At 27.0% G+C, this 27,710-nt stretch overlaps 1 protein-coding gene across 1 annotated transcript in view; it reads right to left on the minus strand.

The window, feature by feature from the left end:
• LOC111619989 (macrophage erythroblast attacher-like) overlaps nucleotides 1-25,998 on the minus strand; it is a 31,386-nt gene extending 5,388 nt beyond the window's left edge. Inside the window, exons 1-8 of the mRNA XM_023361831.1 lie at nucleotides 25,875-25,998; nucleotides 12,148-12,266; nucleotides 10,345-10,530; nucleotides 8,427-8,630; nucleotides 7,926-8,048; nucleotides 5,106-5,182; nucleotides 4,361-4,605; nucleotides 1,088-1,221 (exon numbers count right to left, since the gene is read on the minus strand). Coding sequence (XP_023217599.1) covers nucleotides 1,088-1,221; nucleotides 4,361-4,605; nucleotides 5,106-5,182; nucleotides 7,926-8,048; nucleotides 8,427-8,630; nucleotides 10,345-10,530; nucleotides 12,148-12,231 — 1,053 coding nt within the window. The 5' untranslated portion in view covers nucleotides 12,232-12,266; nucleotides 25,875-25,998. The remainder of the gene's footprint in view (nucleotides 1-1,087; nucleotides 1,222-4,360; nucleotides 4,606-5,105; nucleotides 5,183-7,925; nucleotides 8,049-8,426; nucleotides 8,631-10,344; nucleotides 10,531-12,147; nucleotides 12,267-25,874) is intronic.
• Between the last annotated feature and the right edge of the window lie 1,712 nt (nucleotides 25,999-27,710).

The raw sequence follows: 27,710 nt of genomic DNA on the forward strand, positions 1-27,710 counted from the left end.
GAAGCGAGGAATGAGACGAGGGACCAATCCGAAATGCAAATAGCGAGGGAAAAACAATAAAAATCAGAACTTTAAGGTCGAAAAGAGAGTCTCCTCTGGATTAAGCCTACAGTTATGCTTTATCTATTGTGTTGTGCTACCGCCGATCACCTAGGACACTGCAGCTTAACACCGAACATCTGCATCGTCCAGTGATCCTTCTCATCCACCCAGACTATGACTGATCACCCGAACTCTCACCATTTCATAGGAACACCAAGATTTTGGAATTGTCCAATATCAATATAAGCATGAATTCAAACAAATAAATGGGTTTTCTCTTGTAAAACACTTGTTCTTCATTTGCCTCCTTCGCCACCACCCACATACTCGGTTTCCCTTAGGCTCAATTCTGACACAGGATAAACTGTACCCCCCTTTAAGTCAGCAAAACTTACATGTATAAATGCGATTCCTGCCTTTCTATTTTTAAACTTGTAATGGTCGCCGTCGCGAAAAGACAGTTAAGGAAGCGACCATGGGATTTTGAATGCGTGATTGCTGATTGGTTGAAGATCACACCACTCTACATATTTGTGTAGTGCTACAACTGGTAACTGTTGATTGGGCAACAGGGAAACATGCCATACGATATATTTGCATAGTGCTATGGCTTGGTAAGCACTGACTGATCATCTAGCCTGCTGTCGAAGGCTATAAAAAGGTTAATGTCAAAGCAGGAGATTTAAGTTCGGCTTAGGACTTCACGTCGGAAGCAAGTTCACTTCAACATGAGAACTTCAGGAAGTTCGCTTCAGAAGTTTAGGGTATACATCAGTTTCGTCTAAGTTCAGTTTGGAACTTCAAGTGTGCCTCAAAGTTCGAGTCAAGTCTGGATTCTCTCGCTGTCTGTTCTTTAACCACCAGAAGAAGGATACTTCTAGCCAACAACTCATTGATTTGTCGTAAGGTGTCTTCTTGATGGACTAATTCAACATATTAAACTATCTGAACTTTGTTAATGTAATTGGTGCAATGACTTGGTCACCAATTGTGTGAACTACGAACATTGTAAACTTCACTAACATTTAAATTAAACTGTACTTACATATATGTTTGGAGAAATCAGTCGAAGTTGAAGACTCTGTGCTTCTTGTAATTTTCCTTCTAAAAATAGTTTGTGTAAATTGCATAATGGTTCACCTAAAGGATTGGCCAAAGCAAATATACCACCTACACATCCTGATAACAAAAAAGAAAAAAACTGATATTAGGATACTGAAACAGAATTATTAAATATTATGCAGTGCTTTATCATTTGTAAGAGTTTCAAAATTATAGTTTGTTTCTGATGGAAAGATATCACATTTTACAGAAACATATATTATAAACATAAGAATATCATAATAATTTGAAATCACAGATATCATCTCAAATTTAATCCAAATCAATCTAGAATTTAACTAGTACAATAGAACCCAATTATCCAAGGTAATTTGGACAATGCTACCTCAGATAACTGAAAACTCAGATAAAATAAACAGTCATGGCACTTTGGATTTAAAATTACAAATGTAAAAGACTTATAAGCATCTTAAATACTTTAAGCCTCTTTTTATAACTTAATGAATTTAATTATATGTAAGAACAATGTTTTTTACATCATTTATTATAAGTTAATACATACTGTACAATAAAAAATGTGTATTATTGTAGTTACATATTAATAAGAATGGTTTGTCTCACATAAAAGGTAACAAAAACATAAACATAAGCCCAACAGTTATATTAAAGCCAAATGAATGCAGGATTTGGGCTATATTACTACTATTAATTAATAACTAAGTACTGAGTAATTTGGCACTAGAAGTAGGCATTGAGTGCCATCTTTTATTAAATTTAATAATTATAATTAAATTAAAATTTATNAGCACTAATTGATCATCGAGTCCGATGTTGACGCTATAAAAAGGCGACAGTTGGACACACCGGATATACGTTACTCTCGTCTAAGTTCGATTTAGGAATTTTTTTGTTCAATAATAAATGTGAATTCTTCTTCTTGGAAAAAATAAGACATTCCCTGAAAATAAGACCTAGTGCATTTTTCAGAGCAAAAATTAATATAAGACACTGTCTTATTTTCGGGGAAACACGGTACATGAATAATTTGTTTTATGCCACTTCAGTTTAATTCCACTTCATTTTTGCACTTCTCACAGATAGTGATTGAATGAGTCCTGACTATGCCTAAGCCAAACTGATCCTACTACCTTTCTTGATGACCACTTCTATTCTCCAGTCCCTTTAAAAAGTGTTTTCTTTTTTCCTCCTAGTTGCTCTTAGTTTTTATAGGTGCTTATTATGTGCTCTTCTTTTTATTAATATACTATTTTTAAGACAACTAGATAACTAGTCTAGACAAGAAACTAAAAAGCAACATAAATCATTGACAATCAAAAAAAAAAAAAGGAAGTATTTGGCAAATAGAGAAAGTTGAAACTCAAACTAGACATCTATTTTTCAGTTTTAAGCAGGAAATTTTCTCTTTCTTTTTCTCAAACATTAAACAATCTTCAATATATAAATTTCATAAAATATTTTCCAAGTATTTTGTGGCAATTATTAAAAATAATGAAATAAAATGTAATGCATTTACATATGTTCTCATTATGTTTTTGTTTTCAATTTACAATGGGAATCTCAGGAACTTAAATGGCATAAACCAAGTCATACCTGTACTGTACATGCAATGTAAACTACATTGTTTTAGTATTTAGAAAAATACAATTTTAACACAGTCTTAGTATATTACAAGCAACATAATTAGACACTAGTGTAATAATATTTCTTTAAATGCACTTTATTATCTAAAATATTTAAGATTGCTTTTTAAAATTCTTCTGATATTGATAGCTTGTAATTATTACATATGAAAATGGATTTTTGTTATCCTACAAAAATTTTGACAGCATTTTCTAATCTAGAATGATTATCTTCTCTATATATATGAAAGAATGCTTAATTATGTTTTTAAAATATTTAATTCTGATATAAGCTTTTTAATAATTTTAAATATCACTTTTGATCAATGATCCTAAACAAAACAGAACTCTATATTTTAACTGTATTTTCTTGACATTACATTACATTAAATTTTAAAAAATTCATTGTCTTTCCAAAAAAGGAAGTTGGATAATAAGCTTTCATCAATTAAAAACAGAGATGAAATTTGTTTAACATATTCTAGTGCTATTATTTATATTAGTCTTACAGTATATTAGTCTTATTTATGTAGAAAATATTATCTACAATATAATCTTTATGCATCAAACATTAATATAATGTAATAAAATATTATACTAACATTATAAAAATATTATCTGCACCATAAATAATTATAAAAGTGAAAGAAACAGAAAATCTGTAAGGCAATATAATTCCTACAGTTCTGAATTATCAGAGATTCATCAATGATTGAAGCATTATATTACAGATTTGAAATGATATGTATTAAAAAATTAGATTCCTCTTTAACCTAATGTTAGGCATATAATTGCTTATATTTATTGTATTTGAAGAAATAAAATATGAAATTTTATGAACTAACAACAAACTCAAGTCAGTAACAATTATTTTTCAAAATTAATAATTCTTTCTAACATTTAAATTTATTATTGCTATTTTCTTCTTTTCAACAGATATTAAAGTTATTCAACTTCTTACAATTAATAAATAAATTATATTTTTATATAATATTTTAATGAATAAAATTTATGATGTTATTTTTTGTGATTTCATTATCAATCCCTAACTTGCTGTTCATAACTTTCTGTTCAAAATTAATTCATAAATTAAAAAAAAAATCACACAGTACATATTTAGTAAATTTAATATAAAAAATCCCATTATTGTAAAAAGAGATAACATAGTGTTTATATCTTTTAAAACCTTACAAAAGTTTAAGCAAAATCAATTTCTGATTTTTGTTTAAAAATCATTAAAATAAAAGAATTGATATATTTGGCTTAAATTTAATAAAATATACTTTCTGCATTAAATTTTTGTAAAATATCAAAAATTTACAAAAGCTTGGTAAGTACAACAAAAGCACAGTATAATTTGTAAAACAAATGTCTCATTTTATTCATAAAGTAAGTTGTATAATAATAAATTTAATTTACTATATTATACTTTAAACAGTAAATTAAAATGTTGTAACAAAAATTTCATTTTTGTTTGTTTATTTACATTAATAATGTCATTTTCCAAAAATATTTTACTATTTGGGTTTTTGAATAAATTTGTGTGTTTGTATAAATTTATTATAAAATAAAAACATTCAAACCAACAATTGATGACAATTTTTGGATCAGCTGACCTGAATTCTCAAAAGTCAGCTCCAGAGTCCGTTGAATGATTTTGGGCATCCTGACAACTTGAACCTTTGAGTGAATTTTCCTCATCGGTGTTGTAAAATCTTTGTTGGACTTCTCTGACTCATTGTACTTTGTGACGACATCATATACAGTCAATCTCAGGCACCCAAAGAACCGAATGATTTCTGTCATTAAGCGTCCAGCGTGAACACTTTCGATAATCATGGCTCTTTGGTTATACTCCACACTTCATTTCAACATTACGACTGTTTCAAGGTTATGATAATTTAGTACATGTGTCAAGATATTTGAATGCCAAACATTACATCTACCGGTGGTATAGAACAGCAGGAATTTGAAATTGAATTTTGTCCAGATTTTGGTGCCACATCTTGTAGAAATAATTTTAATAATAATAATGCTAATTTTACTTATCATCATTATAAATTGAAAAATATATTTTCAAATTATCATAGCTGTTATCAAAGACAAAAGTAATTAGCAAAGAAAAGTTGAGTTTTTGAGTATTGCCACAAAACTACATTAAGATAGCTTACATAATAACACAATAATCTAGTTTGCAAAGTAATATAATTTCACATCTATTATCAGAAGTTAAATTTTTGTATGATCACTACACATTGATATGCTTTTTGAATTTGTTATTTATACATTAACAGACATTTTTCTTGAACAGAATACTAATTGTTAAATTTTCATTAACAATATCCGAATTTTATTACTTACTTTACAGCATCAATCCTATGATCCTTTCTCACTAATTCTATAAATTCCTGTTGCCGGAGGTTAAATTCTAAAGAACTCTAAATAAAAAATAATAAAAAACTGAATTAAAAATTTATCAATTGTTAAAATATCACACAAATAAATTCAAAATCTTTATCAGAAAACCCTGATATTTATAATTTATCTGATAAAAAATTATACAAGTTCTAAATTACATTTAAGATGTTTTATATAAATATAAAATAAAACTTTTAATAATTTTTATCTTATGTACAGAATTTTAAAAACATCATTGGAATTTTTATTAGACATTTGCATTTCATGTCCTAAATAATTAATAATATATTGGCATGCTATGTGAGACAGTACATATAGCTTTAATTTTTGTTTCAAATAGTTGTTTTTTTGAATATATTAAATTTCAATTATTTCAAAATTTACTAATCATTATTATTATTAACAAATGAGAACACACAGCTGATCCAAATTAATAGAACATTAATTAATTTAATTAGTTTATTTTTGACACTATTTTTAACATTTGAATTATTGATCAATAATTTTGCTTGGAAGAAACCCCTGTGAAGATTTTTACTGAAACACCCTTCATTCAGATATATAATAAAAACAGTAATAATATGGTAATGTAGGTAATTTTTATGTTTTAATAAAATATTGTATAAACTTATAAAGCATGAAAAATTATATAATATATATAAATTACAAAAACAGTTATTATGTTAGAGAATACAGTAGAACCTCTATACTCGTCATCCTCTGTATTCATAATATTTGATATTTGTCACATTTTGATAAATTTCACCCTCCATATTTGTCAGTATTTTCTGTATTCATCGTCATTCTCAACACTGGCAGTGGCACTACAATCGCATGCCCACACTAATCAGCTAACCGTGTTAGCTTAGTGTTGCCAATTTAGCTAATTTTTTGCTAGATTTAGTGGATTTATGAACAATCTAGCTATGCAAATTACCTAAATTATAATGGCCTAGCTACTTTTATAATGCTATCTACATATAAAAAAATTCAAACAATTTTAATGAAAACAATATGATTTGAATACTTTTATTAAAATGTCTAGCTATAAATTGAATTTTGAGTTGGCAACACTGTCAGCTAGCTGTAGTTAATTACGTAATATCTGCTTTGTGCAGTTGTGTATATTCTTGGTTTCTCACGTTGATTATTTTCAAAAACTCAAGTTCCAATGGCTCCAACAAAGTGCACTGAAGAAAAACAGCAAAATAAGAAAGCTGTTAGAACAATAGAGATTAAAAAAAATTATTGCTAAGTCTGAAAATAGACAAAGTAGAGAGGTTGCAGCCAAATATTTCACCTCTAAAATGTGAACATTGAGCGCCGCCATCTTGTAAGCCTAGAAGTTTGATAATGGCATTTGGAATGTCGAGCATTATTCCAACGATGTTCCAAATACCATTGTCAGCGTGAACGTTGAGTGGGTGGTGCTCAACGATCAACGTTCACGTTTTAGAGATGAAAACTCTAAAACGTGGCCGCAACCTCTCTAGTGTTTCCAACTTAGCCAAAGAATTTAACATGCCAAGATCATAATTGGAATTACCTAATGTTTTAATTGATGGTATATCTTCTTCTAAACAATAATAACCTTACACTTCTTCCTCTTCTACCACTATACTGTATTTATTTAGTACAATAAAGATAAAGTTTTACAAACAACAAAATTTTTATTTTTATGTGATAAAAATTGTTTCTATATTCATCATTTTCCATATTCGTTAAATCCCTAGGAACAGATTAATGACGAATATAGAGGTTCCGTTGTACTAGTAGCTTGAGTAGGATTTTGGGAACAAATTATAGTTTGATCAATTAAATAATAAACATTAGACTTGGAGACAGAAAATATACTACAATATACTATTGCTGTAAAACAGTTTATATGTTTTCCAATTTCATCAGTTATTATTGTTACAAAGAAAAAATTATCTTTTAATTTATAAAACTTGTCTATTATATTTGCACAGACACCTTTGTAAGTTAATAGTAGAAAATATTATCTGCAAAAGTAACCACAACCGTATAAATGGAAGTATTATTTTTAAAGATTAATATCAGTGACAACAAAAGTAAGTTGCTATTTTCCATAAAATCTGTAATACCAAAAATTTGTTTTGGTATCAAAACTCAATATTTGTTCAGTTAGGAATTATATGTTAAAATTATATGAAATTAATTAAAATATAACATGGAATTAATACTTGGAGAAACTTGTAGCGTTATAAAATTTTGTCTAATAAATTATCTCTAGAATTTCAGACATTTATTCTGATGTTCTCCATATATTTTATTGCAATAAAAATCTGCAAAGTTTCTGGAGACCCATATAACTTCTGATTACTTTGGTTACCATAATAGTTTTTTTTCTTTTATCTAAAAAAATATGATGACAATAACAATACAGAATACTGTATGTTTAATACTTTAAAATGTTGTTGTTTAATATAAAAAAATATTTGCAATTTGCAAAATAAGTTGATAGCAATAAACATATTTTGATTCTATTTAACATGCTGTAATATGTTAATTTATAACAAATTTAATTGTAATATAAATTTACATCCTTAATTTAAATATCATATATAAATACATTAAATAATTATTCCAAAATTTTCAGAATGTTATACAATATTCTCCATTATAATCGTTTCTTTCCCTCTTAAAATCATTATATAATTCAGAAAAACTTTTGAAGTAAAAGAAAAGTTTTGTTTTTCTGCAAATTTTTAGATTCTTTTGAAATTTTAAAATTAAAATTACCTTTAGTTTTCTTAATTTTGATTTATTATCATAGCACCAATTTAAACATTTTGATGTGTCTTTGTCAGCCAATGATTCTTCTACTTCTTTTGATACTAAAAACAATTCAATGTTGGTCAAATCCTATATTAGAAAAAAATTAAAAATTCAATGATTAATGATAAAAATTTTAAATGTTATAATTTTTTGTTTGTTGATTTGTAAGATTATGTATTAATAAAAACATCAAAACAATTATAAGGAAAATTTTATTCTCTTGAAAACAGTCTCGAACATAAAATTATTAAATTATCTAAGAAAATAAAGGATAACACTTATGATAAAAATGTAAGTATTTATATATAACATCAAAAAATTTCAATTATTTGTGTTATATTAAAAATATTCTATCAAAATTCTATAAAACAGATTTAAATTTATGGCCTTTCTAAGTTTCGTTTTTTCAGTAATACTAAAAAGTGTTATTAAAAAAAAAATAATAATAATAATAAAGATATTTACCTCAATGTTGGAATGCTTGGCTAATTTCAGAGCAGTATTATAATATCCTGATCGCAGAAAATGCTCAACTAACATTCTATCTAAGCGTTTTTTCTTCCATTGAGCAATAGCATTATCATTAGTAGTAGAATGTTCTTTCAAGTGATCAAGTCTACGTTTACAAACATGTGCAGCCTGTAATTCTTCATTAATACTTTCTTCTGCCTAGGAATAAAAAAATTATAATTAACTTCTTATTTTACAAAAAAATAATTTTTGTAATTAATAAATTATTAAATCTTCAATCCCTGATGCTATTTACTATGCTATCCTATATCCTATTGTCCCAGAGTTTTTTTTTTTTTTTGCATTTTTCATAAAGTTACTGTAAGAGATGATTAATTGTTTAGTACTGTGCAATAATAGTAATAACTGTTATAAAGGATAGATTGTACATAATTGTAAAATAAACATTTGTTTTGGTTTTTATACATTGCATGTGTAAATTCAGAAGAATCTAAAGATTCTTTAGAACAAAAAAATGAACAAAAGTCATAAAGAACTTCAACTCTAACTGACTAATAACATGTATTTTTTAGATTTTTATGTTATATGTGGTACGATCCAAAAGTTCAGGGACTGCAGTAATGTATGACAACAAAAGCATGTATTTGAAGTTACAGCGTATGAAATTGATTCTATCAAACCTTTCCTACGTGTTCAGGTTGATTTCGCCCATGCCACATGATTAAACCACAAGCGCTGTTGTTTTCTTTCAGAGATAGTTACCTTTGTTTTGTGACATAATAAAAACGGAGTTTCAAGAACAGCACTGCAACATTAAATTTTGTCAGAGTTTAGGTAAAACACCTACGGAGACTTTAAAATTGCTAAGAATGGTATACGGTGATTTTACCATGGCAAAATCAAAGGTGTACAAATGGCATTGGCGTTTTAAAGAGAGCCGAGAATCCATTGCAGACGATGAACGCTCTTGCCAACCTTCGACTTCACGGAACGAGGAAAATGTTGAGTTGGTCTCTCAATATGTTTTCAAAGATCGTCGCCAAACCCTTGAAAAAAATCGCTGTGGTTACTCACTTATCAAAGACTAGTTGCCAGCATATTTTAATGGAAGATCTTAACATGCACCGAGCAAAGGAAAAGTCATGATGGAGGTGTTTTTTGATTCTCAAGGAATTGTTCATTCAGAATTTATTCCTGAAGGCAGAACAGTAAACAAGGAGCATTATCTAGACATTTTATGTTATTTGAGGGAATCCATTCGTTGTAAATGGCCACAGATCTGGCAAAGTGGAGACTGGTACCTTTTGCATGAGAATGCACCTGCACATCGGTCCCAAATGGTCACACAGTTTCTCACCAAAACTCAAATTAATGTGCTTCCACATCCTGCCTATTCACTGGACTTAGCTCCGTGTGATTTTTATTTGTTTCCATCAATGAAAAAGCATTTTTAGGGATGCCGTTTTGTCATCAGATGAGTTGAGAGCAGCATTGCAGGAGGCCTTACGGGAGGTTTCAGAAAATGGCTTCCAGCAGTGCTTCCAGAAGTTATACGAGCACTGGCAAAAGTGTATTGTTGCCCAAGGTGATTACTTTAAAGGTGGTTATGCATTGACAATATAAACTTTTTAAGGTAAGGAATTTTAAGTCCCCGAACTTTTGGATCGTACTACGTATATATATATCAATAGTATAAGTACAAAGAGCATTTATTGTTACAATTTTTTTAAATGTAATTCAAGTAACCATTTCATAAAATTATATTCCAATCTCTTTATTAGAATCTTTAATCTATTAATCTCATAAAAATGACATGGATAAGAAAAATTTAATGTTTAGTCATAATAAACTTAATAATAATCAGTTTAAAATTTATAAATTGTATACATACATAATAAACATACAAAATTACCTTTCTTTTCAGAATATTTAACTTTTCGACAACACCTCCTAAGATTTCATTCAGTTCTCCAACTGTAGGTGATCTTTTTGCAACACCCTTTTCTATCTCTGAGACAGCTGACTGTACATGTGATGCTTCTCTATCAATATTTTTCTGTGCTGCTCTGAACTTTTTATTTAAAACTTCATATGGCACCTTTTCAAAAATTATATTTTGTTAATGCCTTAGATCATGTAAATATAATCTAAATAATTTCTACAAAAATATAAAATTGTTATAAAAAAATTCAATTGATGAAAATGATAAATATTTTAGAACAAAATAATTTTGTATACGAAGATATATGATGAAAGAGAAATCAATAAATTATTCAGTCAGGATTAATAATAATTCATGGAAAATTTGTGACTATAATGATCTTTTATCCCATTATTTTCTGAAAATATATATTTTAACATAAATTACCAAATATAAGACATACTTTTTCAGGTTTAAGCATCTCTGAAAATAGTAGAGCTGATATTTAATGTAATGTCATAATTAGCAATTTCTAGTACCATGAGTCTTATTTCTCTGTCACTAATTTCATTGCATCACTTTAATAATTTTATTAAACCAATATTCATAATAGCAAATTTTCAAGAGGTTAACTTGGCTCAATCTTGTTAATCTATTACATTGTAAGTAATTGAATGAGAATCTCAAAAAAGTTGCGCAGCACTCTTTCAAGAAATGTTGCATTTTTAATACTTTAAATGGCAATGAGGATGATTGCATAGGGGAAACTAAAAGAACTGAATCCAGTGTTGATTCAGAAGAGTTTAACATGGAGTGAAGAATTTTCCAACTTTGATACCAAGGAAGACAGAGAGATATATAACTTTATTGTGCAATGAAAAATGTTATGAAGACTAGATTTAATTCAACATAATCAGTTCTGTTGACATAAATTTGTCTTGAGCTACCTACTTTTTTAAAAAGAAAAAAAAAACAAAGTAAACAAAACTATGGGAAATCATATAGAAATTAAGATGCATTTTATATTTGAGTAAATACAATTCAATTTGTTTTTGTTGTTTTGTATGTTTTTTGCTACGTGGGGTTTGAAATTCCAATTTTGGTGTTTTTTGCACTTGAAATGCACCCCTCATCTGAAATGCGGATTCACTGTCTGGTCCAAATATAAAGGATGGATGTTTCCAGTTACATTTTTTTTCGTTTACTTGTTTTGTTCTGATATTTCCATCAAAAATATATAACCAACATTTCACTGTACTCCTTTCTGGTAATTAAAAAAAATAATAATAATTTAGTTTACAGATTTAAGTAAAAATTACACAATTTTCTACACTTTATTTTGAATTATGTGTATTTATAAAAATTTCGAAAATTATGCATTTTCATACTGTTGATTTTCTTGATTTCTGAATAATCTTAGTATAAGTTTTCAATTACTATAGAACACCAAGGATCCATAAAAATATGTATTTTATGCAAAACAGCATTCCTAATTATTAGTAAAAAAATGAAACAAGCATATGAAAAAAATTACATTCAGTTCGGGAAATAAAATTCTAGGTCAGTTGACTGGGATAAAAGAAATTTATAAAGTTTAATGGTCCTTTCAGATAATAAAAAAATATTTAAATATTACAAAATAATTTAAATCATGTATTAAGGGAACATTAAAATCATCAAGATTTTTCTTAAAGAAAAATAAGAATAAAATCAAATGTTTTAGATTTATAAAACTAAATTATATTAATCATGATATTTCAATGAACTGAACACATTTACAAAACATTTATTTACCTTTAAAGTAGGATGTTCTAAAGCCTTTATATCAGCCATCTGTACTTCAACTTCTGAATGATTTAGTATCTCTATTTCCCTCATTTAATACTTTATCAGTTAAACATTCATTTTTATAGCTATAAAAAAATTTAATTTTCTTAACATACTATTAAAATTAATTAATACACTAACTTAAAGTAACAATATCTATTTTATCAATATTTTCTTTTTGTTTCATGTCAATCATTATTTCTACAAATTTTCTTTTCTTATCACTCTCTTGCTCTTTTTCATATTCAATTTATCTCCTCTTACTTTTCTTTTCTCCCTGAATCAATGTTTTTTCTTATGTTTTTCAGTTTCTTCCATACCTTTTCTGTGTTTCCTCAATATAAGGTATCATTCATATTCCCAAAAACAATTTCTTGATCTTTTTCACAATTAAATTTTTCAAACATTGATAAACATGTTAGTGAGAATCCTAATTTTTTAATTCTTCAGCCTCTCTAAACAAAAACCTTCTTTGTTTAATTGTATTCATGGTTTAACATGGTTTCATATGTTTGTTTCACAAGAATCTTTCTTCAGTCTGCTGTAAAAAAACACTATAAATAACAAAATGAATATAACCATAATCATTCTATAATAAAGAGAGGCAGCTTCTCCAAGGAAAAGTTAAGTTTCTTAAAACAGAATTTGCATAAGAGTTTGGAGATAATGTTTGCAAATGTCAAAAAAATCCATGACATGGAAGTTTTAAAAATTGTTTTCACAAAATGCTAAACTTTAAAAAATACATGAGAGGAAAACTAAGATGAGCATCAGATCAATCTAAACAGAAAGATTAATCCAGGCAAACAAAAAAAAAGGAAAGAAATAAAAAAATTTAAATAAAGATATATGATAAATAAGAGTATATCCTGTGGAAAGTATTATCATCATATATCAACATGCTACAATAATAATTATTAAACTTACTCAATGTAAAAATCAAATTTCCAGCATCTAGTGCATTTAAATTTAAATGTTCTTTTAACCATTTTGTTCCAAACATCTGATATCAATAATGTGTGAATTATTAAAAGTATTTATAATTATAACAGTATGCAATCTTTGAGTAAGTTGAAATCCTATAAAAGTAAATGTTGAGGAAAGATTTATGGACCAATTTAGATTTTAATAATGTAAATAGTCCTAAGAAAAAGTTTAATAAATTTTAAGTTTTATGACTTATTAAATAATGATATTAAATTTTTATAAGCTAAGTACTTAATTACTTAAAGATTTTTATAAGTTAAGATTAAATTAGCATAAATATTGACTAAGACTATAAAATATACATTTTTTTGCCTAATTTATAAAAGAAAGTTTAAATTTGTTATAAAACAAAAACAATAGCATATGGTATTATAAATGAAATATAAATATGCTCTTATTTTATGTAAGAAATTTATTACATTTAATCAATTATCTAAAACAAAAAAAAATAATTAGCATCAATTTCACTGTAATTACACAAACAATAATCTTAAAAATATTATGATTTCAATTGAATAATAAAACAGAAGAAGAAGAAAAATCTTTAATACTAATACATAACTCCACAAGTACATTTAAACTAAAATCAACTTTCCTAAAGGAGCCCAAAATTCAAAATACTTTTGGACATAACATCCCATCCTCAGTAATTTAAACTTGCATTTATTCCATATTTAAAAAAAAAAAAAAAAACATTCTGTTGCTACAATAACAAATTCAAATGCAAGATGTTCCAAATAGACAGTTCAAAAACCAGATGTTCCATATATATATTTACAAATACCTTTTCAAGTAACTCTTTCATTTTATATTTCCTTTCCATTTTATGCAAATTTCAGAATTACTTGAATAAATACTCTTACTATCAATACTCTCGAGTTATAAATCTTATAAATTTAAAATTTTTGTACTTTTTTCCTTGCTTTCTTCAATGTATCTTCTCATATTTTCATTAACTCTTTTGCATTCATTGATATTCACAATGTTTTAGCATTTGCCAACTATATCAATAAAATATATAAATAACTGGTAGTTCTCAGGCTTGCTAATTCTCTATTGATAATTCTTTTCCTTTCTACATCATTTTGCATATTACTATACATTCCTTGTGAAAAACTTGACATCTCTAGTTAGATGCATTCTTCCTATGTTCTCATATATTTGTTTCTAAATTTCTGTAAATTGAGATTATATAATAGCTTCATTTCTTTATCAATGCACTTAATCCTATTACATAGACTCCAGAATATAATTAAATTAATAATAATTAAAATAAAATATATTCCGTGTGACCTAAAATATAATTTTATCAAACTTAAATTCAGTAATACTATTATTCAATTTTACAGATATATATTTTTTTTTACATTAGTATTCATTTCCCACAAATTTTATTCACAGCCACATTTGTGAAGACTGCTAACAAACTGTAAGAATATCTGTTATATGTATATTTTTAACTTGACACATTATAAGTTTGTTTCATAATGCACTTTTATAACTACTGTTAGACCATTTTATGGTGATATTCCCAAATACTTGGGAAATTGTCCAATTTATTATAGTCTTTACAATGCCTATTCTTACATTTACTGTTCCTTTTAAATAAATGATAATGCTATATTTATAAACTTTTGCTTTGATAGAATATATTTTAAAAGTTTAATAATAATTTATTGATAAAATTTTTTAAAATTCCTGCTAAGATTTAATATGTCCGATTACTTCCAGTTAAGATGTAATATCATGTCTAAATTTATATATTCAATCAATTCTTCAATGATCATTTCATTTAAAACAAAAACAAAAAGCAAACTGTATAATTAACACCAATTTTATTATAATTGTGTGTGTAATTATAGTGAAATTGATGTTATTAATACAGTTTGCATTCTGTTTTTGTTTTAAATAATCATCATTTAAGAATTGATTGAATATAATAAATTTCTAATATGACATAAAATTAACATATAAATTGTTGTATAATTATAATGAAATTTTAATTAACCACCATAAAAATATTTGATTTCAATTGAATTATCAAATAACTGAGGAAAAAACATGTGCACATGCTGTACTTTTACATCATTTTTTAGAAAAACAATTTGGTTTATTCATTAATTATGAAACTATTTTATTTTTTATTTTGGACTGTTAGAATTATATTTATTTACTGATATATTTAGTTAGTTTTCAAATAACAATGAATTTAAATCATCATTTAATGTAATAAAAGATAAAATTATAAAAGAAAATATATGAAAATATATGAATTACTTTCTTATATCTAACATTAATTTTCATTACTATAATAAATTTAATGCTAAATATTAAAGAGAATTTAAAAATAAAAATAAATTTCAACAGAAAGTCAAAAAATTACAAGGAAAAAAAAATTCATAAATTCAATAAAACATTTAATTAATTGAAAATATATAAAAATTTATAATTGTTTTAAGAATGAAATGCAATAACTAAAAGAATTGAGGGCTTGGTAGAAAAATGGCATGTCACATAAGGAAGTTTGAAAAACTGCAGGTTTTATGTTTAAATTCACTAACACTTTAATATACAATGTTTTATTAATAAGGATATACTATACAACCTTTAAGACATGCAACTGAATAACGAAAGTTTATTAGAAAAAAGTTTCTTGACGCACAAATCCAAATATGTTAACTTATATTTTACATTTTGTGGAATATGCCATTTTCCCACCAAGTCTCTCAATTATAGTAACAAAATAATAATAATATAGATTTACTAATAATTGATTTTCAGATTTTATTAATTAAATACTTATAAAACTTTTTAAGTTTTGATTCTCATCAATATTTTTAAATCATTCGCGACTGCATACTGTATTATCAAAACACTTACTAAAACACCTTTTCTTGCAGCCAAAGTTTATAAGAAAAACTTTCTAACGTTTTCGGTCTTGTTAAAAGACCTTTCTCAAGTAAACTAAATTAACAAGACCAAAAACATTAGAAAGTTTTTCTTATAAACTTTGGCTGCAAGAAAAGGTGTTTTAGTAAGTGTTCATCAATATTTTTACTCTGTATTTAGGAAACATCAAAACAAATGCTATTTCCTTTTGAAATTTATTATGAATTATTGAAAAAATGTAAATACAGTGAAACCTCCATTAACCGATCCTCCTAAATAACAGACACCTCTATTTAATGGACATTTTTACAATCTCCAAACTCTTTAAATAGGACATCTATAATATTTACCTCTAAATAGCAAACACTCTAAATAATGGATGCTGTTGTCTATAACCTACCTTACGAAAACACAAAATCCTGCCTTCAATATTCCAAAAGAATTAATTATGTATGAAATATTTTAAAACTAAAACAAAGAATCAGTTCAAATACTCTTTCAGACAACAAATTTTGAACATAGGCTTCGAAAGAGTGGCTTAAAATAGGAATAGGGAAGGAGGGAAGACTGTAAAAAGCCAAACAATATCCTTTATCTGTTAGAGAAGACTAGTCTGGTTAAGTTGTCAATCACAATTTATTGTTATACATGTTTATGTTATTAAACTTCTGTCATATTGTTAGAATTAAACTTATGATACTAAAAAAACCATAAACTTTGGACAAGAACTGAAGTACAGTAGTAATGAAAAAGAAAGTTTTAACAGCATTTATTTGGTGAAAGTTCAAAGATTGTGTTACAAAGGCAATTTGTTGACCACTTTAAAGTGTAGCAAGATATTCAGTTCTCTCACATTTATGATATAATTTATTTATCAGCTTTGTGGTGGCTAAAGTGTAATTTTAAATAAATCAGTTATTGAAGAAGACAAAATTATTTGAAAAATTATAAAGTATTCAAATCACTATATTGACTTTTATTAGTCACTCAGATCATATATGACGCTATAAATGCAAGAATACCCAATACATTTCTTACCTCTTGAAGTGGATAGCAAATCACCTTTATAACTTGACATTGGCCTGAACCAACCTTCGTCCACCCTTCTTTTCATAATAACAATTTCATTTTTCTTTTTTGTTAGCTACTTCCACTCAGGTAATTTTTAATGAATTAATAATTAATCACTGTTTATGTCTTGTCATAATTTTTAAGTTCCATTTAATTAAAGTATCATATACAATCAGTTTGCTATTCAGAATTCAATTAAAATGTGAGTTTTACAGCTGAAAAGATAAATAATATACTTTATATACATTTTAATTATGTATGCTATGTATACTTTTTGATATTTTCACATTCCTAGTGCAAATTTGAGTGTATGCAAATTATGTAATCCATCATATTCTTCACTATATGATGACTGCATTAAAATACAGTATGGCTGCCGGCATGTGCCTCCCAATAGCGGACAAACTTCGCAGTACTGATGTTGTCCACTATTTGGAGTTTATACTGTATTATAACATTATTCATTAAATACAAATGTTTTTTTAAATCTGTTTTTTTGTATTTTGTTTGTAAAAATTCAAATGCTAAAACTATATATATATATTAAATTATTTATAACAATCAAACATCATTACTACACCTGATATGTTTAAAGCTATATACCAACCAAAGCCGATTATTATTAAGCTAGAAACGGCTATAATACTAATAATTTAAAAGACAATTTGGCATTAGAGTTAGGCATTAGGCATCATCTCTTGATAAATTTAATAATAATTAAATTAGTTTAATTTAATTCATCCAGTAAATAGGTTAATAATTAATAAACTGTAATAACTTATTCAATTATTTAAATCTAAAATATAAAATATTACAATTATATAAATAAATAAAAAATATATATATAATAGTTTCAATGTTTTTGATAAATTATGCTAATCATCATTACAAATATCATAATTAAAATCTTTAAGGTATAGTAGAATTGCAGAAATATTTTAAATTTTAGCTCTCATGAATAAATCTTCTAAAAATCAGATTATGTATAATTTCAATGGAAAATATAAAAATGGTTTCAGACATGTTTAAATTCAAAATATTTGCAAAAATATTAAAAATTAAAAGTTAAAATTAATTAAATTTAATAAATCAACTAGGTCTTCAATATAATAACAATCACATTTCCTTGGAATACTTCACAAACATGGAAAGTATCTTGACATAGTTACTGGTCTATATTTGCAGAAACTATGCTTGGCATTAGGACAACTGCTGTAATTCTTAATGAATGTTTCTATTGTGAACAAAACATTTATAGGAATAATCATTAATTTGCTGAAAACTGACATTTTTAATGCAATCTGTTTTTTATTATATTAGAATGCTAAAAAAAACTAAGTATCTATATAAACTTATATTTGGACCCTTGAAAAATCTTTCATATAATAATAATAATGTTTCTTGAGTTTATTTATCACTCTTTCATATAAATACTGATTGATTAAGTCTTGATATGAACTAAAATGTATCATTTTCATTTTGCAGAATTTCTAAATTTTCTTTTAAAGGAAAAAATTTTGATAAGTTTTTAATTTTTCAGAAAATGAAAATAAATATGTAAAGCCAATACACAAATATAGAATTAAAGACATTTAATAGATAAAATGATACTGTATTGACAGTATGATTCAGAATTTTATCCTAACACTTCACTAATAATTAAAAAGAAAAATGCTTTTCAATAAAAGAAAATAAATGCAAAAGTTTGTTATTAATTATAAATTTAATAATCCTCAAAGGGGTAAAACATCTTTTAAATCTTAATCAAATTTTTTCCAATTTACGAACTTAAATATATTTCAGAAACCTAATATCGAAACTATATAATAAGTCAAATACACATAAAGTACTGCTAATTTATCTAAAATATAATATCAGAATAAAAATAAAAGTTAAAAAATGAATGGAAAAATTAATTTAAACCACTAATTTTTAATCTAAAAAGAGAGTAAAATAAAGCCAAGAATTATCAATAAAACAAAAGTTGCAAGATTACTTGTAAGAAATAACAATAGGAATCTAAAGAATTAAAGCAAATATTTATCCATTTACAGTTAACAAGTACAAAGAAATGGTCCTTTTTATAATATTAGTAAAATAAATTTAAAAAGATTAGATGAGATCCAAGAAACATAAGAAAATGTTTTATTTCAACAGCATGCAATAATAAATTATTTCTAATGATATAAAAGTTAATTTGCATATATAGCACAGAAAATCAGGTAAGGATATCATTTAACTACAGTCTGCAACAAAACTATAAGAACTTCATAAAAAAGCCTGCAAAGTAATACAGTAGTGTACAAAAGTAAAGTAACCTACATATAGTGCACACAGTGTTAAAACACTGCTTGTTGTAGACAATTAATGCAACTTAAATCATAAATATAGTACAATCTGGTGAAAATAGTGGGAAAACATAACTTTCCTTTGTCTAAACAAAAACATCAATATTCTGCATGAATGAATTTATATAAGCTCTTGGATATTCAACAGAGCAGCTATGGTAATATAACATTGTTAGATCAATCTTTTGAATATGGCACAAGCCAAACAGCTGTCACTTCACATCATGATCAGATCAACACCTGGAAAGTAAACGGGTTCAGCCAAAAGGAAACAGTCCGTTGACTTTGAAAACAGTGACTATGTTACAGTCTGTAAAGAAATTATAAACTCAAGTGAATTTTCTCTGTGTTTTAATTTCTTTTCATCCACAGTTTATTGTTGCTATATCTAATGATTTTAATTAGTGTTAAGAATTTATAATGAAATAAACAAGTCTTTGTATTGTATGATTTTAATAAACAATCTAAAATTTTAATTGTTACAATTTTTTGTTGTAAACAATTTATAAACTTAAGGGGTGAAAACTGATTATTACAGTTGAATGGAACAATCCATTCAACTGTAATAGTAATGTAAATTAGTATGTGTAACATTTTGGGTTAGTCTAAGAATTCAAACTAAAAAAGTGACAAAAATGCCAAGTGGAGTAACCCTAACTGAAAATGAAATACGAAAAATCTATTTCTTTAAGGGAAAAGGATGGCCAACTCGAAAAATTGCTGCAAAACTTGGTAGATCTCAAACTGCAGTACAAAATGTACTAAAAAAGGGTGACAATTATAACAAAATTAAACGCACAGGACGAAAACCAAGTCTGAGGCTCATGACCATCTCCGCATCGCTAGTCTTGCAACAAATAAATCATTGTCTACTCGTGAGATAGCTGCAGTTTTACCAACTCCAGTGTCCCACCAAACTGTGTGGAAAAACTTGAGAAAGAATAAAACAATAAACTTTATGAAATTGAAATCTAAACCAAAGCTAACAGAGTTACATCGGTCAACAAGGCTGCAATGGGCAAAATATTATGTTAATTGGACAACTGAATGGAGAAAAATAGTTTTCTCAGATGAGAAAAAGTTTAACCTGGATGGCCCGGATGGCCATGCATATTATTGGCATGATACAAGAAAGAATCCCAGGGGCAAATTCAGTAGACAACAAGGTGGAGGTTCAGTAATGATCTGGGCAGCAACTAGATATGAAGGAAAAACAGATTTGGCATTTATTAATGGGCGAATGAATTCTGAGATGTACCAAGCTATGTTATATGAACATCTAATCCCATTTGGTCTTCTCATTGGTGGTCAAGACTGGATCTATCAACAGGACAATGCATCTGTTCACAAGTCAGCCAGTACTACAAAGTGGTTTTCACATAAAAATATTGAAGTTATGGTTTGGCAAGCACATAGTCCAGACCTTAATCCCATTGAAAACCTTTGGAGTCAACTTGTGGCATCAGTTTATCGCCGTGGAAAACAATACAACACATCCAATGAGCTTAAAGTTGCATTGTATAATGCCTAGGACAAAATTAAACTAAGTGACATTCAAAACCTGGTTGATTCAATGCCTAAACGAGTTGTGGAGGTAATTGAAAACAAGGGAGGGTCCACAAATTATTAAAAACGTACTAAATCACCCTTGAGTTTATAAATTGTTTACAACAAAAAATTGTAACAATTAAAATTTTTGATTGTTTATTAAAATGATACCATACAAAGACTTGTTTATTTCATTATAAATTCTTAACACTAATTAAAATCATTAGATATAGCAACAATGAACTGTGGATGAAAAGAAATTAAAACATAGAGAAATTTCACTTGAGTTTATAATTTCTTTACAGACTGTATTAATTCACAAGATTTGCAACTGTATATTAAAAAAGACCACTTTCTTTGAAAAATTATTTTTGTAATCCACAAAATCATTACCATCTTTATATATATATATATATATACAGTATAAATAAGATCTTAATACTTATTAATAAACTACCATCTTTAATCTAATATTTGTTCCATTTGCTAATAGATAAAAGCATTAGATTTAGATAAATGTTTATTACATATTTGAGAAATACAAAAAATTTAATAAGTTTTCACTTATCTGTAATTAAATTTTTTCAATAATAGATATATTAGGTTATTTTTTAATAAAACTATATTCTGAGATGATATGAATTCATAAGACTTCAAACAATCATTTCTGAGTTATTTCACATTCATTTTCTTCAAAACTGTCTTTCCACATAAAAAATAATAATAATAATCATAATCATTATCATGAAAATTAAAAATTTTTATCTTTATCAAATGATAAGTTTGTTTGACAGATTAATTATCTTCATTAAAACAATCCGAAAACTAACATTGTTTATTATTCAAACAGAAGTAATGAAGGCCATTAGAATTTTCTTACAGAAGAATCAAATCAATATGAATTGTATTTAAAAAATAATAAAAGTTATAAACTAATAAGACATTAAATATTTTAACAAGTAAATATTGTAATCTGAAATTTAAAAAACTGCACAGTAATTCTACAATTCTTTTCAAGACAAGATTCCTCAATTCTACATAGACAAAATATTGATATTTTTCAAATAACCAATCACATTTCAACATACATATTGTGACATGTGACTGCTTGTTTCAGCAAATACTAAAACTTTGTGCAGACAATTTATAGTAGTAATGATTGAGCAGAGTTTTTCTTTTAATATTTTTACTTTTTTCCCCTATAGGCACTAAGAGGATCATACACCACCATAGGTTCTGCCAGTCCCACAATGGGGCAATCAGGCAGTGGAGAACAAGACCCAACATATCTAGGACAGGCCATCCATGAAAAATCCTTAGAGTTGTTTCATCCAAATTCAATCCCAGTCTCCAAAATAGTAAGCTGATGCTCTAATCACTTCAGCCATCTGGCCATCACATAAAAAGATATTTAATTTTTAACTAATTATGCGATAATATTAAATTAATATAAGCACCATTTTCAAAAATATTCAAATTCATATTATGTGCATTTATAAAATAAAAAACTTCACTTCCTTTTTATTTTTTAATTTTTATTTTTAATAGTCTTTAACTAACCCATTTCTTTGTATCATTATGTACTAAAGATATATAATAATCAATAAACTGATTTCTAATTTGTAACTAGAGTTTTTCTTTCATTTTTCTTAATATTATATAAAAAGAAGTAAACAAAATTAAATATCAAAAATAAAATAATTTATATTTTTATATATATACATATATATGTTTTACTCTTTTTAGTCTTTTAAATCGTTTTTATTCTTCATCACAGATTACATAAATTATGATCTAAATTTTTCTGCAATACAATTGTCACATTATTTTAATATTAAAAAAATATGTACATATATANTAAAAAAAAATGATAAAATAATATAAAACGAAATTAAAATTTAATTTTTAATTCAATTAAATTTATTTATCTCTTAACTAAACAATTTTATATATATGTAACTGTTTAATTAAAATATAAAATTTTTACTTTCTATTTTTAATTTATTTTTGTTAATTATATTAAAAAAATTAATATGTATTATTTAATACTTTAATAATTATAATATATTAATATAAATAATATTTTGCATTTTTTTTAAGGTAAGAAAAAATGTGTTTTCAAGTTAATTTGACTTAGATTTTATTTTATTATTTTTTTTCTGTTATTTTTCTTTAGAAAGTAGTTTAATAAAGATATACATTTATAAATTTTCATGCAAGTATTGCATAGATTTATTTGGAAAATTTTTATAATGAAATTCATCAAAGGTAAATTTCCAGTCAAAGAACTGTTGCTTAATATAATCGAATAAGTAGATTATACGTATTAGAAATTTTCGAATATACTAAATTCAATCGAGGGCAAAATAAATCCAGGTTAGGGCGGATTATTAAATAGAAAACAATGTTTCTTTCACAAAAAGAAAGTCGCTTACTCATTAAAACAAGTTTACAATCGTTAAAAATTCATCGAAGTGCCAATCGAATAATAGAAGTCACATAATTTATTAAGCCAAATTTAAATTAAAAAAAATCAAATAGATGNGATAGATAAAAGCATTAGATTTAGATAAATGTTTATTACATATTTGAGAAATACAAAAAATTTAATAAGTTTTCACTTATCTGTAATTAAATTTTTTCAATAATAGATATATTAGGTTATTTTTTAATAAAACTATATTCTGAGATGATATGAATTCATAAGACTTCAAACAATCATTTCTGAGTTATTTCACATTCATTTTCTTCAAAACTGTCTTTCCACATAAAAAATAATAATAATAATCATAATCATTATCATGAAAATTAAAAATTTTTATCTTTATCAAATGATAAGTTTGTTTGACAGATTAATTATCTTCATTAAAACAATCCGAAAACTAACATTGTTTATTATTCAAACAGAAGTAATGAAGGCCATTAGAATTTTCTTACAGAAGAATCAAATCAATATGAATTGTATTTAAAAAATAATAAAAGTTATAAACTAATAAGACATTAAATATTTTAACAAGTAAATATTGTAATCTGAAATTTAAAAAACTGCACAGTAATTCTACAATTCTTTTCAAGACAAGATTCCTCAATTCTACATAGACAAAATATTGATATTTTTCAAATAACCAATCACATTTCAACATACATATTGTGACATGTGACTGCTTGTTTCAGCAAATACTAAAACTTTGTGCAGACAATTTATAGTAGTAATGATTGAGCAGAGTTTTTCTTTTAATATTTTTACTTTTTTCCCCTATAGGCACTAAGAGGATCATACACCACCATAGGTTCTGCCAGTCCCACAATGGGGCAATCAGGCAGTGGAGAACAAGACCCAACATATCTAGGACAGGCCATCCATGAAAAATCCTTAGAGTTGTTTCATCCAAATTCAATCCCAGTCTCCAAAATAGTAAGCTGATGCTCTAATCACTTCAGCCATCTGGCCATCACATAAAAAGATATTTAATTTTTAACTAATTATGCGATAATATTAAATTAATATAAGCACCATTTTCAAAAATATTCAAATTCATATTATGTGCATTTATAAAATAAAAAACTTCACTTCCTTTTTATTTTTTAATTTTTATTTTTAATAGTCTTTAACTAACCCATTTCTTTGTATCATTATGTACTAAAGATATATAATAATCAATAAACTGATTTCTAATTTGTAACTAGAGTTTTTCTTTCATTTTTCTTAATATTATATAAAAAGAAGTAAACAAAATTAAATATCAAAAATAAAATAATTTATATTTTTATATATATACATATATATGTTTTACTCTTTTTAGTCTTTTAAATCGTTTTTATTCTTCATCACAGATTACATAAATTATGATCTAAATTTTTCTGCAATACAATTGTCACATTATTTTAATATTAAAAAAATATGTACATATATAGGAAAATACCAATCACGTCGTAAATGTATAGAAAACAATTACCTAGAATTTACACATTTCCTCGTAAAATAAATAAAAATATTAAGTACACTTTATCCTCATTAAAACTGAATATATAAGTTTAAGTTATGAAAAGTGTTTTTTCACTAGATTTAATGCAAATTTTTAAATTACTACTACACTCGAATACTTTTCATTAAAACTACAACACTGATAAATTCTGTAATAATAAATTTAATTGAAATATAGAAACAAAAATAAAAAAAATGGCCTATTATATTCTAATAGAATAAAAATAAATTCTTATTAATACTAATTAAAAAATAATAATATAAATAAATAAAATAATGATTAAAATTATATATTTATAATTAATCCATTGATCAATACATGGCACGCTATAGCTTGATGGGCTCACTGGCAAATTTGAATTATGGGATCTGGGTACGGTGTCGACTCCGGTCATTTTTTTTGGGAAATATTTGGGGAAAACATTTCTTATAAAAAGATTGATTTGGGGCTCCTGCCGGCGGAGGCTTCAGGCAATTACCCTTTAAAAGGGCAATTGCCTGAAGCCTCCAATTGCCCAAAGAATAACATACTACTGGTTCAATATCAAACTATTAATTTTTACAATCAGAACATAAAAAATTGCTAGAAAACAATATTCTAAAAAATAAATTGAATTTTAAATGTTTGAAGTAACTTTCAAATATAGAATTAATTATATATATAAAATTAACTGCTTATATGTTAAATATTCAATAAAATCGCGACATCTCAGAAATTGTACACGAGCCTCCGGATAACATCGCCATAGAATAGGAAAAGGCGTAAAAGAAGGAATAACATATTCGAAATACAATTGAAATTCTTTGTTTACTAACACGAGATCGTTTTGTATAGGATAAAAAGTATATTCAAATAACATAATTACCAAAAAAAAACAAGGTTTTATAAAAACGGCGAGATAAAAGTCAAATGTAATTCATACATTGAATGAACTAAAGTGAACTGACGTAACGTGTTTACAAGTAATGACGCAACCAGCTTGGGAGACATCTACCGATCAAAAAGTGAATATTTATATAAATTAATAAATTCCTGACGATAAAAATTTTAAAGATTATATATTATTAATGCGATATAATTAAAAATGGATGTAATATTGTAAAAAAAAATCCATTTTAAATTAGTTTAATTGGATTGTATTTGAATTCGGTTTTACTGTATCTTTAGAACTCTCCTATTTCGTATGGTCATTTTTATTGAGATTAGAGATACACAAAATTCTCAAAATATCGATGTATCGGATTCGATATATCATTTTGAAAAATTCGACGTCACTAAACATCGCTATATAGATGTTTTTAAACTCTTTTCACCCTTTGGACACTAAGAGAGCCTCTTTTAGCAAATCTATTATGGGTTCGACCAGGCCCGTCGGTATTAAGGGACGAGGCCCGACACATCCGGCCGCCCTGAAATACGGACGGACCACCCCGGGATTTTTCGACACGTCCGTATTCGATCCCGGGTCTCCTAGACTAGACTGCCATCTTGATCGCTCGGCCATTCTGTTGGCCTACTGATAAATAAATGAAATAATGAAAATGCTCTAAAAAATATTAAACTGATCTTTAATAGTAAATACCTGGCAGGCACACTTAATTTTGACGCCGGATGTAGGCCTATACAGTGATTCTTTCTTTGAAGGACCATATTTCCAGTGGAGTTTGACTGGCCGGATGGCCGAGCCGTCAAGGTGGCAGCCTACTGCTCTGGGGGACCCGGGATCGAATCCAGACAGGTCGTCCCTCCCCACCCATTGTGGGCCTGACCTGTCGCTCCATTGTGGGCCTGACCGAACCCATAATGGGCCTGCTATAAGAGGTTCTCTTAGTGCCCACAGGGCGGAAAGAGTAAGAAAAAAAGTTATCATCACTGATTGTAAATAAGTTTTAAAGATGTGTCACCGGACTAAGATGGACAGATCAACATAGTGCTCAGCATTTTGGTCGGAGCGATGCAAGTTAGACGATGCTTGCACGAATGGGTCTTAAATGACAAAGTTCAGCGAAAAACATGCAGTGGACGGCCTAAGGCAACAACAAAACTGGGAAGATAGAGTGATTGTTCGAGCAGCTGTAACAGCACCAGAATCATCACTATTAACCGTCCAACGTGGAACTGTTCTTCAGTGACGAGTTCCGTTTTGAACTAACAAGTAAGTCTCGACGATCAGCGCAGACGTATGTGAGATACTGGTGATGGCCGGAATGTCTCCACATTTATTTTCGAAAAACGGCCCGACAACAGGAACTTACGGTCTTGGTTGCTATTTTTCTCGGTAGCTGGACCTCTCTTGGTGGTAATCCGTGGCATCCATACAACACAGCGATACGTTGACGACATTCTTATACCGTTCCTTTCATAGTACTTCGTGCTTACTTTTCAACAAGACAATGCCACACGACACGCCTCTCACGCGAATTTCTTCGTGGTTGCGACATTCTTTCTTGGCCAGATCTCTCGCCGATTGAGTACATCTGGGCTTGATGGAGCGTTGCCTCAACCGTCTAGAAATTTTGACGACTTAGCCCTCCAATTGAACACTATTTGGCAATAAATTTACTAGCAGAAAGATAATATTTCTATTAAATTAATTAATTAACCATTAGTTAATATTCTTACTACCGCAGTCAATTGGGATACGACTAGGTTGACATCTTTGGAAACTGACTTTGCTGGCCAAAGTGATGACCTGGAGGAA

The sequence above is a fragment of the Centruroides sculpturatus genome, unplaced genomic scaffold (genome assembly GCF_000671375.1).
Source record: "Centruroides sculpturatus isolate CEXI.00-Female unplaced genomic scaffold, Cexi_2.0 scaffold248, whole genome shotgun sequence".
In the NCBI taxonomy this organism is placed as follows: domain Eukaryota; kingdom Metazoa; phylum Arthropoda; class Arachnida; order Scorpiones; family Buthidae; genus Centruroides; species Centruroides sculpturatus.